This window comes from Micromys minutus (genome assembly GCF_963924665.1).
Source record: "Micromys minutus genome assembly, chromosome: 1".
NCBI lineage: Eukaryota > Metazoa > Chordata > Mammalia > Rodentia > Muridae > Micromys > Micromys minutus.
The window spans coordinates 176,094,635-176,109,728 of NC_137969.1; the positions used below are offsets into that span (position 1 = coordinate 176,094,635).

General features: G+C 44.0%; 1 protein-coding gene across 3 annotated transcripts in view; it reads left to right on the plus strand.

Annotated features, from left to right (window-relative positions):
- Window positions 1–15,094, plus strand: part of PXDN (peroxidasin) — a 78,237-nt gene that overhangs the window by 25,348 nt on the left and 37,795 nt on the right. For 2 of the 3 annotated variants that reach the window (XM_080932730.1, XM_080932731.1), the window contains exons 2-4: window positions 8,867–8,938; window positions 10,333–10,404; window positions 14,171–14,242. In XM_080932730.1, coding sequence (XP_080788856.1) covers window positions 8,867–8,938; window positions 10,333–10,404; window positions 14,171–14,242 — 216 coding nt within the window. The remainder of the gene's footprint in view (window positions 1–8,866; window positions 8,939–10,332; window positions 10,405–14,170; window positions 14,243–15,094) is intronic. The other variant, XM_080932732.1, reaches the window with a different exon arrangement.

A 15,094-nucleotide genomic window follows, 5' to 3' on the forward strand; every position in this document is an offset into this window, starting at 1 on the left:
CAAGAGAGAGCAAGTGCTGGGCCCTGGAACCAGGAGTTGTGTTTGATTGCTGGATGGAGGAAAGATGTGTACGGTATGGAGCCTAAGAGGGTGGTAGGAAGGCCTTGCTGACTTACCTTCTTAGCAACAGTTGTGGCGGTCATTGAATGGGTGATTCTGACTTCATTAGGCCTGAGGGCCCCACCAGTTGTTAGAGGAACACTCTTCCCAAAATAGGGAGTGCAGTCAGACAAGGGTGGTGCTGGATGGAGCTGGAGCTGGAGGGACAGATGATGTGGGAGGTGAAGTCTAGTTATACCTTCCTGTAACTGGATGCGGGAGGCCCAGAGCATCTGAAATGCCACTCTCAAAGTCCCATGCTGAGCTAATATGAAAGGATGTTCCTGGGGGGTGGGTAGTCAGTCACAGTTGTGTTTTAGTTAGTACTTCCATTGCTGGAAAGAGACACTATGACCAAGGCAACTCCTATAAAGGACAATATTTAATTGGGGCTGGCTTACAGGTTCAGAGTTACAGTCCATTATCATTAAGGCAGGAGCATGACAGCATCCAGGCACGGTGCAGGAGGAGCTGAGAGTTCTACATCTTGCTTGAAGGCAAACAGAAGACTAACTCCCATGTAGCTAATAGAGGAGTCTCAAAGCTCATACTCACAATGACACACTTCCTCCAACAAGGCCATACCTACTCCACCCAGGCTACTCCTGATAGTGCTACTTCCTGGATAAAACATATTCAAACTACCATACAGTGTCAAACATTTTTCTCCTTAACCCATTTGAAAGGATTTTGTTCTAAACACCCTGATGATGTTTGAGTAGAATATACTCACATGTTCAAGGCAAGATGGAATCATACATTTTGCTGAGACTTAGAACATCTTAGTTGGCTTAAGTATATCTTCTTCTACTCAAATGTTAAGAGCTTTTAGACACAGACTGTCATGTTCAGGGGCCCAAGTAGAGAAGATGCTATGTGACCTATACCCGCCACATCTCGAGGGTCCTCTCTTAGTGGACTTGGAGGCAGAGAACTCAACAGGTCCCTATTTACCATCCTATCGAAATAAAAACGGTTTACTCTTCAGCATCTCACCTTGAACATGGGAACACATGATTTCAACCCACAGTGTTGAAGCAAGGCAGTTCAGTGCTCTGGCAGAAGCCACTTATCCTCCTGTACTTGACGACCCATTTTCCTGTGCTTTGCTGGTGGGGACCTGCAGGTAGAGCATACCTGTCAACTCTGCTGTCTGCTGCTCCCTGTACCAAACTTCTACAGATCATTGAAGATGAATAATTTCAATCAGAAAATGCCCCCTCCCCCCATATCATCCTCAACCACAATTTACTGAGCTCAGGAAGGATACTGGCAGCTACATGTTCAAAGCTGCTGTGGGATGTATGTATGTAGTCTAGGAGATCCAAGTTTGGTCTCTGGAACCCAAGTAAAGGCAGAAGAGAGAACCTACTCTGATCACAAAGTTTTCCTCTGTTCCACATGTGAACCTTCCAAACATACACACACACACACAAACACACACACATTCCAGGAAACTGCTTCTTTACCAGCATTCATGCAGTTCAGAGCACACTTTCCCTCAGACTCCAAGTTCTCCTCCTGAACTTACATGCTTTTCCAGCACATACCGAGCCCCTCCCATCTCTGCTCAGTTTCCACAAGTGTCATTCCAACGCTGGGCAAACAGTTTGCTAGCTTACACCACAGGAATTCCCTTTCAGCTGCCGACATGGGGTCAGTGGCTTGCAAAAGACAATACACTGATTCCCTCAAGCCCCTTGTACAACTAACATCCTCAGCAGGGCTCGGCAGTCCCCAGTAATTGAAAAGGGAAAGAGTGCCCACTGTTCAGCACACAGCCTTCTATCAGCACCTTATTTTCTTTCCTTCTATTTAGCAAGCACCCCTTATCCCTATGGCTCCTCCTCTCATCAGTAGTCTGATGACAGTCTTGTTCCCAGGCCTCTGTTTTCTGTGTCCTCTCTGACTCCTGCAACGACCTGCTTGTGAATGTTGCTCTCAAACCCCTGTGAGCTGTATATGGGACTATGGTACTCAGTTGCAGTTATTCAGAAAGTAAGTGTGCTGTAGAAGACTTTGCCAAGACATCCTAACAGACAGGAAACAAGCTAATTTATGTTCTCATTCCCCTATGTGGAGTGATGCTGCCTTTAACAATTAAAGCACCAGTTTTTAGCATTATTTTCATGAGCAGGTATTCATTCCTAAGCATAGAAATTCTTTTAGTACAACCAAATATTGCTAAAATGAATACAAAAAAAGAATACAAAGTCGGGTTTTATGGTGTTCTCAGCTGTCCTTCAGTAGGTGTTCAGCATTTCATGATGAGGTTCGGGTCTCTCTGGGGTTGGTGATGGGGTACTCAGGGTCTTGCTAGGAGAGAGAGTTTGCACCTGTCCTGTCATAATCCTGATTTTAAAAACAAGAACGTATTTAAGATACATCCTCTACGAAGGTGAGGAGACATTAACTCCTTTAGATGAGTAGTGTGAGCCTACACTCTTGGAGGAGCATGTGTCAACTCAACAATGTCTTCAAGTCTAGGGCACACCACACCCAAACTCTGTGCATCAAGAGCAGAAAAACAAGGTCAGCTGCCCTTGTACTCAGGGACTTTTAACACTGTGATACCAGTGCTCTCAGAAGTTCTTTGTAACATGTAAAGATACTGAAATTAACCTTAAAAATCCTGTGAAATTAACTTTTAAAAAACTGTGAAATGAACATAGTAGTAAAATTGCACCATGTATACATGCATCTAGTTCAGCTCCATGATGGGGTATCTGTAGTCTTTTGCTAGTGGAAACAAATAGTAAATACTAAAATATAAATCACAGCCCACAGTGACGCGCAAGTTGTATGGTCGGTCTTCCTACCTGAAAAGTATGTGCAGTGAGGTGCTGATGGGGTTAAGTTCTTCATCTGTGAGCAAAGTGGTTTGGTTCTCAGACCAAACAGAAGATACTTATTATTTTTAATTTGTTGACCAAATCATTCTTAATATTTAAATTTGACAATAAATGCAAACATATGGCACTTTTTAATAGGAAAAAAATCACTTTAGAAGTGGTGTTATTGAGGATTACAATAAATGAACTTTATATGCAATCCTTAAATATGACATTTTTGTTTATAGTTAGTTCCTTCTGGTTGAGGTTCAAATCACTGGGGAATGGGCAGGGGGAGTGTGACCAGAGTTATTGTGGAAGGAGATTCTGAGGCGGACTTCCCAAAGAAAGATTTAAACCTGAATTTCAACTGTGGAGATGGCTTAGTGGGAAAGTGTATTTGCTATGCAAGCATGAAGACCTGAGCTCAGATCATTGGCACCTGAGTCAAATGTGGCCATGTAATTCCAGATTCCACACATGTACATGTGTGTGTCCTTGCACATATATATGTGCATGTACTTATAGCCCCAGATCACAAAACAACAACCAAACAAAAATCTTGCATCTTATTTTTATTATTTTATAGTCCTGTAATAAATTATATATTTAAAAATATGTTACGTTTATTTACTTTGTGTGTGTGCATTTTTACTTGTTTGTCTGTGTACCATGGTATGCTTGTAGAAGCCAGAGGACAACTTTTGAGTTGGTTCCCTCCTCCTTTTATGTGATGCTGGAGAATCAAACTTCAGTTGTCAGGTCTGGTGGCAGCCTTGGAGCAGGCACCTTTATACCCCGAGCCGTCTTGCTGGCCTCATGCATTACAGTTTTGATATTTAATAGAAACATGAACTAGATTGCCTCTTTGCAAGCATTAGGTTTTGCTATTCTGGTAGGTTTTGTGTTCCCATTGAAATTTTGGAATAACAGGGAAAATAAGCAAACACTAAAAGCAAGACAAATCTTTATGAAACTTCTAGCAAACATTTTAAACCCAAAGCATGCTGTATTCTGATGCTGATCTGGAGCAGGGAATTTTCTATCTCATTGTTGACCCTTACTGAGGACTCTTTGCACTTAGAGGGCTGTGCCTGTTCAGAAGTCAGTGCTGAAACCTGGGGGAGAAGAGAAAGGATGCTATTGGGAGAGGAAGAGTCTGGAAGGAGCCTGTAGATAAGTCTTCCAGAAGCTTCCCTAGCACTAGTCTGTGCTCAGTCAAGTCTGATTCCTACCCATTGCATTTCTCCTTCTGCTGTGCACAAAATTACAGACTTTGGCAGTTTCTAGTTTCTGAGTTCTTACTTGCCATGTAATGGGGCTTCCTCTGGCCTTATTCTGACGCCCTCCCTTTTCCCCAGCCCAGTCTTTATTTCCTTAACCTAATACTCCAGGGCTAGATCTTTATAATAGAACCCTGGTTACCTCTATAGCCAGATAAGGACGTCAGGCAAGCCATGGTCTTGCCCTAAAACTCACGGTGTAGGGAGCCTTTGAGTGATCACCTTTGTATTCTAGGGCCACTCAGATGTCAAGCCTGCTTAACAAACACATTGACACCTGGTTTATGTTGTCACTGCAGCCCCTGAGTTCTGTGGGATACATAAGTACAGTTGATACCCAAGATTAGTGCCCAAGGGGCTGCTCACTTGGGTCTGCTGCCCTTTGTGGCTTGTTCCTTGTTCTCACTTCCGTTGGCATTTATGATATAGGGTTCAGGGTTTAGGAAAAGGTAATGCTCATCACGAAGAGCTTCTGTTTGGCCTCTTTTGGGGTTTGGGTCCTGGGGGCAGCAGAGTACTCAAGTTAAGTCTCTCTGAGGTCCACTCTCCAAGATGCTTTTAAGTAATCATTCTGGTTACGACTTTCCCAGAAGGCCTTCTAGAACCCACCTCCATTCCTGCTTCATGACAACTTCATGGGGGAAGTTTGAAACATTCATTATTTGCTGGAGGAATGTTTTTTCCAAACCATGAGGGTGGGCGCCAGATGGTTTGAACATTAGCAAGTGGGTGGGAATCACTGTCTCTGTGGATATTAGCACACTTTCCTAGCTCCTGAATCTCCACTCCTGCCCCCCACTCCTGACCTGCCTCCCCCCACTTCTGTTCCTCCTACTCCTGACTCCCCACTCCTGTCCCCATCTCCCCTACTCCTGTCCCCCCATCCCCTCCCCACTTCTGTCCCCCCTACTCCCAACTCCCCTCTTCTACCCCCCACTCTCCGAACTCCTGACCCAGTAGAGAAGAGTGAGAACCGAGAGCCGGAAAGACACTGCCTGACTCTTGTTTATTTCTTTCTATTTCATTTAGAGTTTTTGGTGAAACTATTGATTTTAAAAATAAGAGTTTCCAGTGCCATCTGAATTGTGTTAAATCTGTGATGAAGAGAGGAGAGGACCCCACACTCCAGTTCTCTATGGTCTGACCCTGGAGGCATGTGCAGCTGTTTCTGTAAAAACAAATGATGGGTTAATCTATTCACACTTAAGGTCCACAGCAGTGATATGTGGACTAAGGGCTGGAGAAGAAAGAGATACAGCAGCAACTCCTGCTTGCACACACAAATAAATATACATGTGTGGATGTCATTTCCCTATCATGCATGTGCACACATGTACAAATACATATGTGTGCTGTGACCTTCCTAGCAGACTGAAAGGCATCGGTTCTTGAGCTTCGTCTTGCTTTCACTGGAGAGTTTGTTAAAAGCATACATTTCTGCCCTGTCTCACAGTTCCCACTTTGTGCTCTTGGGTGTGACCCAGAATTCCCTTCTGAAAGTCCCCAGGTGCTGCTTCCACCATTACCTTGCTGCTGACTGGGGGCAATTTGGAAACCTTGTAAAGAATAGCCTTCCCTATGGCTCCCTAAATGAACATTCATTCATGTAGGTAGCCCTGTCATGAGCCTGCATGTCCTTGAACTTGGCTCATTCTTGGAAGGGTATTGGGTTTTTCTTGTAATCTCCCAAGGCTGTAGAACTGAAGCATAGGACCCTCTACCATCCTCCCTTTTGCTCTCTAAGATGATAATGTACAAAGTGATTCTAGTGTCTCCATGAGGACGGGGCATGTCTGCCTGCTCCAGTTCCCTGATCATGTCTATTTCAGCTCTTTTCCTTTGCTGTGGTCATCAGAGAGGAAACTACACAAGTATATAAGGATAAGTATTTGTCCCTCTACTTGGGTACCCTCCAATGTTCAGCTTGGCTTTCAAGGTCCAGTTTCTGCAATATCAAGTATGTTGCAAGGTCTGCAGAGTGAGCTTTTCATCTCAGCTGTCCTTTGCCAGGTCTAGAATTCCACGTTGGCTCATAGTGGTTTCAGTTTGTTGGCTAAGAACCCAGCTTTGTTGCAGAGGGGACCCTCTGACCTTCTTAGCACCAGGCTTTGATTGGCAGTCTTTGACTGCTTATGTACAAGTTGAGAAATTGCATTTTGAACTTTCACCAGCTTTGTCTAACCAGAATGCATGGTGACTAAGATGCAGACACAAAAAACCAAAAAGCAACTCAGATACCATCTTATCCAACTCTGCTTGTCAAACATATTTAGATTTCAGTATATGATCACTCGTGTGCAGTTACACCATAGCCATCTCACACCTGGCAGAGGGCCAAGAGCTCAGAACCAACCCTCTGTCCCTAAGACTGAGGATTGGTGGCCTCAACTCTAGACCAGGAAGGATGTCTTAGCTTTCTCTCTATCCTACCTAGGCTTCATCTAAATCTGCCACTCTTTGGCCCTCATAGATGCTTTCTAGCTTCCAAGAGATTCATACACATATCCTGTCTTTTGAAATGAAATTTGATTGAGTACTGGAGTTCAAGATGGTGTGTGTGTGTGTGTCTGGTTTCCTAAGTTGAGTGTGCTTTCTTGACTCTAAGTAGTGATGTGCAGTATAACTTCCAGAATGAATCGTCTGTTGTTTCAGGTCCAAGCTTCTTCTCCATGTTTGAGATCATGTTAAAGCCTGACTAACCAGGTTTCATTTCTTATCAACAGTTGGTCCTTTGGCTTCATCCTTTGCCCCCTGTGTGCCACTCTTTCTTCTGACTCTCCCACCTCCCACTGCATGCACTGTGAAGTAAAATCAAGAAAACATCAGTGCAGAGGTGGGCTGGCCAGGACAAGAGCAGGGTACCCAGGAAAATCTGAGGAGCAAGTGAAGAAACAGAGGGCATGATTTGTAGCCAGTATTGAAGCCATGCTATTCTAGGAGCAGAAAGGGAAGCAACCTTGATTGTCTCTTCACCTGGGGAACTTGACCATAGCAAGGAAGACGTGTGGGGCAGAACCACATCCTTCTGCTGGCTCCTTAGCCAAACAGTCCACGTTGCTGACTTGGACACATTTTATAAACTCTCTTTGAGTTGTAAACTAGAACTAATTCTGTGTCACTGGCATCTATTGGAATCTGTGTGAAGCAATGAGATTCCTTAAGAGACAGTGGACAGTTCAGGTCTAAGCATGTTCCAGGAGAAACAAGTTCTCATTGCCTTGGCTTTGTGTTGTTCTGTCCCAGGGATGACAATAGCTTACTCCATATTGGGTGGTTTAACCAGAAGTGCACAGCTCCTGGTGGAGGCTGGACCCCTAATCAGGGAGCCCCCCTCCCCACCTCACTTGACTTCTTCCTTCCTCCTGGTAGACTTGTGACTTTGATGAGTTGCACCTCATCCACCTTTTCTTGGTTCTTGCATACTTGTCTCTTTGTGTCCCTTCTTATGAGGGTATCAGTTGTGTTGGGTTGGGACTCACCTTTTAACTTGATCTCCTATAGAAATGCCGCATCTTCCTACACAGCCACACCCTCAGACACTGAGGTTAGAATTTACATATGTGAATTCTGGGGAAATGCAGTTCAACATACTTCAAAAACCTCTATCAAAGTTTGAGGAAGAAAATTTCATGTTCTAAGACAACTTATTAAAGATACAGGCTTCTTTATTAATCAATGACGTTTACATGTGTAACTTTAGGCCTTTTTTTAAGTGTGTATACAACTTTCTGTGTACCTGTGGAAGTTAGAGGACATCTTCTCTCCCTCCATCATGTGGGTAGCAGTTGTCAGATTGGTGGCAAGGGCCTTGCCCCTGAGCCATCTCACTAGCCAGCCCATAACTGTACTTTTTAGCTCAAGCTAGGGATGAGCTTCCTGTGAAGGGTGAGGCAGATGTCTGCTCATTTTCACGGCCTAGCTGCCCAGAGGCCTCTGACCTGATTCTGCCCTGTCTGTGGCCCTATTACACTCTGTGTGAGTGGTCAGACTCTTCCATGCTTGCTCTGAGCTCCTGCTTGAGTATCCCAAAGTCAGTTGTTTTTTTCTCTCTGGTCCCTGTGTGCTGCCTACATGTTTCCCTCCGCAGGGAAAATAAGAACCAGTTTTAATAACATAAGTAGAACTCTTCTTATCTACTTGTTTGGAAACAGCTGTCTGTAGTCTGTATACAGGATGGTCTTCTTTTCTAATTCTGCTGAGTGCTTTGGGTCAACCAGTAAGTTCATGGGGATAACATCGTGGGCCCCCAGCTGTGTTCTTGCTGGTGAATGCTGATGTGATTATGTGTTCACAGCCCATGTGACACCTTAAATCTAGACAGATCTACCTGTGTGCGTTTACCTGAGACTTTCTAAAAGGAGTTTGCTCAGTGGACTTGGCCAAGGCTGAAATGTGCAGAATATTCATTCCTGGCATTTTTTATGTTTATGTTTGTTTGTTTGTTTGTTTTCAATCTCCTCACACTTACCAGTTACACAGATGAAGTGTAATGCTGTTCCTTCTCTCAGTGGAAGATTCCTACAAGAGAGTTTACCCAGAATGGTAACCTGAGTGGTGTAATTTTTGTAATGTCTTTTCAACTTGAAGTTATTTGTTTACGGAGAACAGCTGTGCATTTTCTGTCATTAAAATGCATTTTCCATCTCTTCACAGAGATCTTCGGTTCAACAGAATCAGAGAGATCCAACCTGGGGCATTCAGGAGGCTGAGGAACTTGAACACACTGTAAGTTAGAACACACAGGTAGTGAGAGAACAAAGGGGTTGTCCTGTGTACCTGTAGGTGGATGGCAGGTACTGTGGCCATACCCCGAGTGCCACGGTTGCTGGGTATTTTAGGCTACTTTATTGGGTTCTTTTTCCTACCACCCTCATCTCTTCCAACCCCTCAACACTAAGTAGAAAAGAAAGAAAGGGGGAAAGGGAGCCTCTGTCTCATTAGGCTACTTCCAGCTGATTAAGGGCATCCAATTCTATGAGGCAGGGTTTCACCTTTAGGGAATCCAATTTCTTCTTCCCCTCTCTTTGATCACAACCACTTGACAAATGGCAACAGGAAGGAGAGCAGCAGCCCTCCCTGTTGGGGCTCTGGAATTTTTCAGCCCTCTTAAGGGTTTCCAGAATTCAGAATTCCAAACTACCTTCAGCTGGCAGAATCTCACCCCTGCTAAAGCACAAGACAAATCATAGTCGACTGCTGTGGACAGTTTAAAGCAGCCCCATACCCTACACCAGGGATTAAAACAAAAACATAGTCACATAACAAAACTGTTTTTTTTTTTTTTTTTTTTTTTTTTTTTTTTTAAGAAACCAATATGGGTGAAGGAAACCAGGATGGTAGAGATCTGCCTGCCCTTTGTGTGTAGACCATCTCTTCTAACACTGTGGGCCCCCAGCTGTGCTTCAGCCCATTGTCTTGCTGGGTGAAGGCTGAGGTGTCTCTGTGTTCACTGGTTTCCTGCAGGACTCACCATCAGTTCACTCACCTCACACCTCCTTTTGCTGGCCAAGCCAGCCTTTGCCTCTTTCCTGTGTGGCTGAGGAGGGTTGTCATCTCGTGAGCTTAGGCTAGAGGCAGACCAGGCTTTAGAACCACTGAATTCTGCCAGAGATTTGACCACCTAGGGCAACAAAGAGCCACAGCAGACTTCAGGCTCTTTGAAGTACATTGGACACAGCTACAAGCTTCTCCCAGTGATTAGGAGACAAGGAATCACTCAGGTCCCAATGGGCAGAGTGGGAGGTGGCTCTGCTCAGTTAGCTCCTTACCCTGTGGAAGAATGGCAAACCCCAGAGACTAACATCCTGTGTATGCAGGGTTGTGTTAGACTGGCCCGTTAGTCCTGCCAGATCAGAGACTCTGGGAGGTGGTGAGCTGAAGATGCATGCTTCTATGTCCAGGAAAGAGGATTTACTCCTTCAGTGTACATCATAGTGGAAGAGAGCTATCTAGTAACCACAGTAACTCAAACTGGTCCTGGAGTTGGGATTTAATGACTGCTCCAGGAACATCTCTGTACTTCATTTTCTGACTCTTTGGAGGCTGTAGAAAGTTTCCCTTAGTATAATTTGGATGTGTTTTTGTTTGTTTCATGTCTGTTGGCATTTTCTTTTTCACAGGCTTCTTAACAACAACCAGATCAAGAAGATTCCCAATGGTGCATTTGAAGATCTGGAGAACTTAAAATACCTGTAAGTTAAGGGCAGCTCTCCACCCGGCAGCATTGTTCTCTGTCCTTAGAGTATGTAAATGTAAAACCAAGATCTGCTCTGTTTATGAGTTACTATAAGACCATCCCAAATGGTTTTATTTTTAAAGGTGAGTGAAATTCTAAAACATATCATCAGCATAAAGTGATGGGTGAGGTGGGGCTGAGTGATGTGACACACACGCACGCGCGCGAGCACACACACACACATACACACACACACACACACGTGTACTACCTTTGTTGGCTGTGGTCTGGCCTGTAGAACTTTCCAGGTGGGAGGGGCAGTGCACACAGCTTGCTGGGGTACACACAGCCTCCTGGGGTATATGCACAGAGAGATCCATTTTGTAGATACAAGGTCTCTGATGCTTTTCTTGCTAAAAGTGAGTTATGACTGTAAATTACTAATTTCTTTGGAGTGTCACTAATTCCTGCTAAAGTTTTCACCTTCCTGATTTTGCCTCTTCTTATTTGTATCTAGTGAGATTGGTTTTGTTTTCGAATATTCACCTTTATCATTTAAATCATCTCTTGCTCATTGAAGTCAGCTCTGAAGTTTAGAAAATCATCACTCTTTTTAAAAATGTTAGGAAGCCAGAAGTGGTGTTTGTGATTCTAGCAATGAGAAGTTGAGGCAGGAGGACCGCCTTGAGTTTAAGAACAGCCTGGGGTCACATAGGGATATACTGTCTTGTACTTCCTTAGTGCTCTGCCTGGGCATGTACTATAGATGAAAAGGACTTGGGGAACTTGGTGTTCCTATGGGTTGTACCCAGTGTCCATTCAGGTCAGAAGCACCTGCCACCCCATTTAGTGAACTGGATGACTTCCCTAAGTAAGCTGTTTTGTTAGTTATTTTTGTTTTAAATCCATGTCATAGTGCTTATAAATACCTATAACTTGAGCTGATATTAAAAACAAAATCGTTTTTTTTCTTCAGTGTGAGTGTGTCCTAGAAATATGTTTGGACTTTAGATGTCAGCGGACCCTCCCTACAGCTCTTGTTTATTGACATACTTTCTTCAGTGAAACTGTTGTGTACAAACTCTTTCCTTAGCTCCTTTGGCATAGAATGCTGACGTTCCGCACTGATTCCTGAAGCCGGGATGGCAGGCTTCTGTTCTGAAGCTTCCTTGTTAACTTTCTTGCTTTTGCTGCCCAAGTTCCACCAGGGAGCTTTGAGTTCCTGGAAAGTAGGTGGTGTCAGCTGATACCAGCATGGGGGGGGGGGGAGGCTGGGCTTGCATCTGTATTGTTAACTGTTTTATGTTTTCTTCAGAGAATACACTCAGTATCGGGAGGAAGTCTGGGCTTCTGTTTTCAGTGTCTTTTAAATCACTCCCTCGGGCCTTATTCTGTGACTGCTTTCCTTCCCAGCAACCACGTCCTGACTTCTCTCCCTTCCACAGTGAGTCAGCTTAGAGTGGGGTCAGGACAGTCGGTCTCAGCAGAGCTGGGTCACACCGGGAGACAGGCTGCTAGGATGGAGCCCAGTGCCCTGTGCAGGTTTATCCAGGTCCTGGTTAGCTTCATTCCTCAGTTCCCTGGGATTTCATCCGAAGAGTACTTTCATAATCACTATAATAATGTATTTTATTTGGAATTATTTAGAATATGTCTGAAGTCTATTGATTATTTTAACCTTATTATTTTTAGTCAAAACATGGTTTTGGACTCTGGGTAGTCCTTATTTCCTGGATCTCTGTTGCTTCTAGTGAGGCATTGGCCACCTACTTCATTCATATTTCTTGACAATGAGATGGCCTCTTAAGGCAGAGTTCATGGAACAAGGGTCAAGTGTATAAAGTAAGAAATTATAATTCATTATTAGAACATCTACTTTTTTATTCTTAAGGAAATGCATTGTGTTTCAGTGTCTTTAATTTTGTTTTTGAACATTTATTTTTTGTTCTACTGGGCATGGAATCTAGAGATTTGCTCTTCTACCTTTGAGCTGACTCCCAAATTCTACCAGTGTCTTTATAAACACACATTTGTATCTATTTTATATTTTGTATTTTATACATCCTTCAGAGGAACTCCATCTTTCTGCAATGCTAAAAGGCAATCTTCCCTGGTATTTTGCTTAAAGAAGTGGACACAGGATGCAGTGGTAACTCAGGCCTTGACTAAAAAGCCTTGTACACAATTAATTCAGTGGTTCTGTTTAAGAAACCAGGGTGCATAAAGGTTGAGTTTTTACTATAAGTTCATGGTTTCAAACAGACTGGAGGACAAACAAAAGAATGTGGCTTTTGTTGTAGATGTTGGGCTATTTATTGGGATGGACAGGTCCTGGAAGGTCTCTGTTAAAGTTTGTGGTTCTTTGAGTACCACTTTCTTATTAGCACAGAGGGAAAAAGAGAGAACATCTTTGGTGGGTCACAGCAATTAAAGAGAGCACTTCAGTCCCATGAAGTAGGATCTTGTACAGACAGCAATTAATCCAGTGACTGATCTGATCCTGGACATGACATACCACAAGAATTAATGCAAACATTATGTGCTTTTTAAGTTTTGTTTCCTTTTTCTTACACATCTTTCTGTTAGGTGCCATCCATGTCTTTTAGATTTTAATTTTTTATTTTTATTAATGTTAGCACACAAAGTGCTTGGTTTTATTATTCATATGTATGTGCTGTTGTACTTTCTCATTTGTTCCCAGACTCCCTTGCCCTTAGTGTGTGTCCTCTCCAGCTGGTTCCCTGCTCCCTCTCTGCCTCTCTCCTCCCTTAAGATATCACATTCTGCTCTCATGACATCCTTCCTAGTTTCATCATACAATACAACACACACACACACACACACACACACACACACACACGCACACACACACACACACAATTTATAAAAACAGGTAGTAATGCTAGATGCTGAGCCATTGGCTTGAAGTATAAGTTTTCACCTGACAGGGAATCATGGGAGAAGCTTGCTGTTTGACTTGTCCTTCTGCCTGTGACACTGCTGAAAAACAATCAGATTTAATAAAGGACATGCAGGACATGCCAAACAGAAGGAAAGCAAGCAGGGAGCCATCTCTTACCCAGTGTGGCTGCTGAGAACTGGGTTATGAGGTGAGGGCTGGCATGTCCACCTGCTGAGATGTCACACTGAGGTAGCTCTAAGACACATGCTGTTCCCAGACCTTGATGAAGGTCCCACAATTAGGAACTTCAGGCAGTGCTCATTTGCCTTGAAATACGATTATTGATTGTTTTAATTTCAACCACTGAAAACTGGAAAGCCCTTTCTTAGATTGCAGGCCATTCCAAAACAGACCCTGTGGTACATGCACATGGCTCTTGGAAAGCACCGTGTCTGCTCCCCCATATAAAGAATGGAGTTGTGCATGGGAGAGAAATTTAAGACATCTTCAGACACCCTGCGCTTTGAGAGCTGTGCTGGTGTGTCTATTTAATAGAAAGCTCTAGTGATCTTACCATCAATGCCTTTTACATGTGTCGGGGAATACATTTCTCTTCCCCAGGCTTTGGAGCAGATGTCAGGACGTCAGTAACCACAATAGGAGAATCTGAGGACCACTTGCCTTTGGTCCTTTCGGTGTGAGAGAAGTGACCATTGAGAGTGGCCCGGTACCTACAATATATTGTTTCATTTGTAGCCTCATTGGGTCATTGATTTTAAACTGTTCTCCATGCGTCAACTCAGTTCTTCCCACCTGGAGTTGAGAGCTCGTGTGCGCTAACATCGTGTGCGCTAACACTCCTCCATGTTTCTCGTTTCAGCTATTTATACAAGAATGAGATCCAGTCAGTTGACAGGCAAGCATTTAAGGGACTTGCCTCTCTAGAGCAACTGTAAGTGTCCTCCATGCCATCTGCCTTACTGTCTCCCGCAGGGAGAGTTGACTGATTGCATGATGCATGTCTGTACTTCCTGGGGTGCAGGGAGGATGTGCATGAAGAGGAGAAGCACCAGTGGGCGTTTTTCACCTACCTCTCCCACCTCGCTCTCCTGCGCCCACCCAAGAGCAGACATTGCTGTGTTTCTTCTGTGCATCAGACCCTGACCCTGCGCCCACCATTTCAGGAGCAGGGTCAGAACTTGCTTTTCTGTCTAACAGTAAGAACTTTGGTGTTCACATAGTGGTGGAGACAGACGTGTAAACAGTCAGGATCTAGATGGGCTATTTTGATAGGAGCGTCCAGCATGGGACACGTGCTGTTTGAGTCATGGGGTCATTGTTTTGGAAAATAGAAGCCTGACCCCCTTGTTGCTCTAGTTAGTGGGTGTTGAGTGTGCCGAAATGCTCTCTTTCTTCAGCGTATGAACTGGACTTTGTTATGAAGTCAGTCATCACAGGGTTTCTTTTTTCCAGGCATAAAATTCCAGTAAAAATATGGAGGATCTTCTGGCTTATGTGCCTTACTGAGTGACCTGTCACTCAGTAAGCTGAGGCAATCTTTGAGGGATTTCAGGCTATCATGGGTTTTAAGTTTCACTGATGGAGAACAGCTGTTAGATTACTGCTGGAGTAGCCTTGCACTTGAGGCCTGTGTGTTACGCTGGAGAACCGGCACAGCTGGGTCAGGGCAGCAGCAGGTAGGGCCATGGGCTGCAGCAGCCTACATGGTACATTTGTATTCACATTTTTGTAAGGTTCGGCACAAATTGCTTCAGACAGATGAGACAGGGAATCCAGATTATTG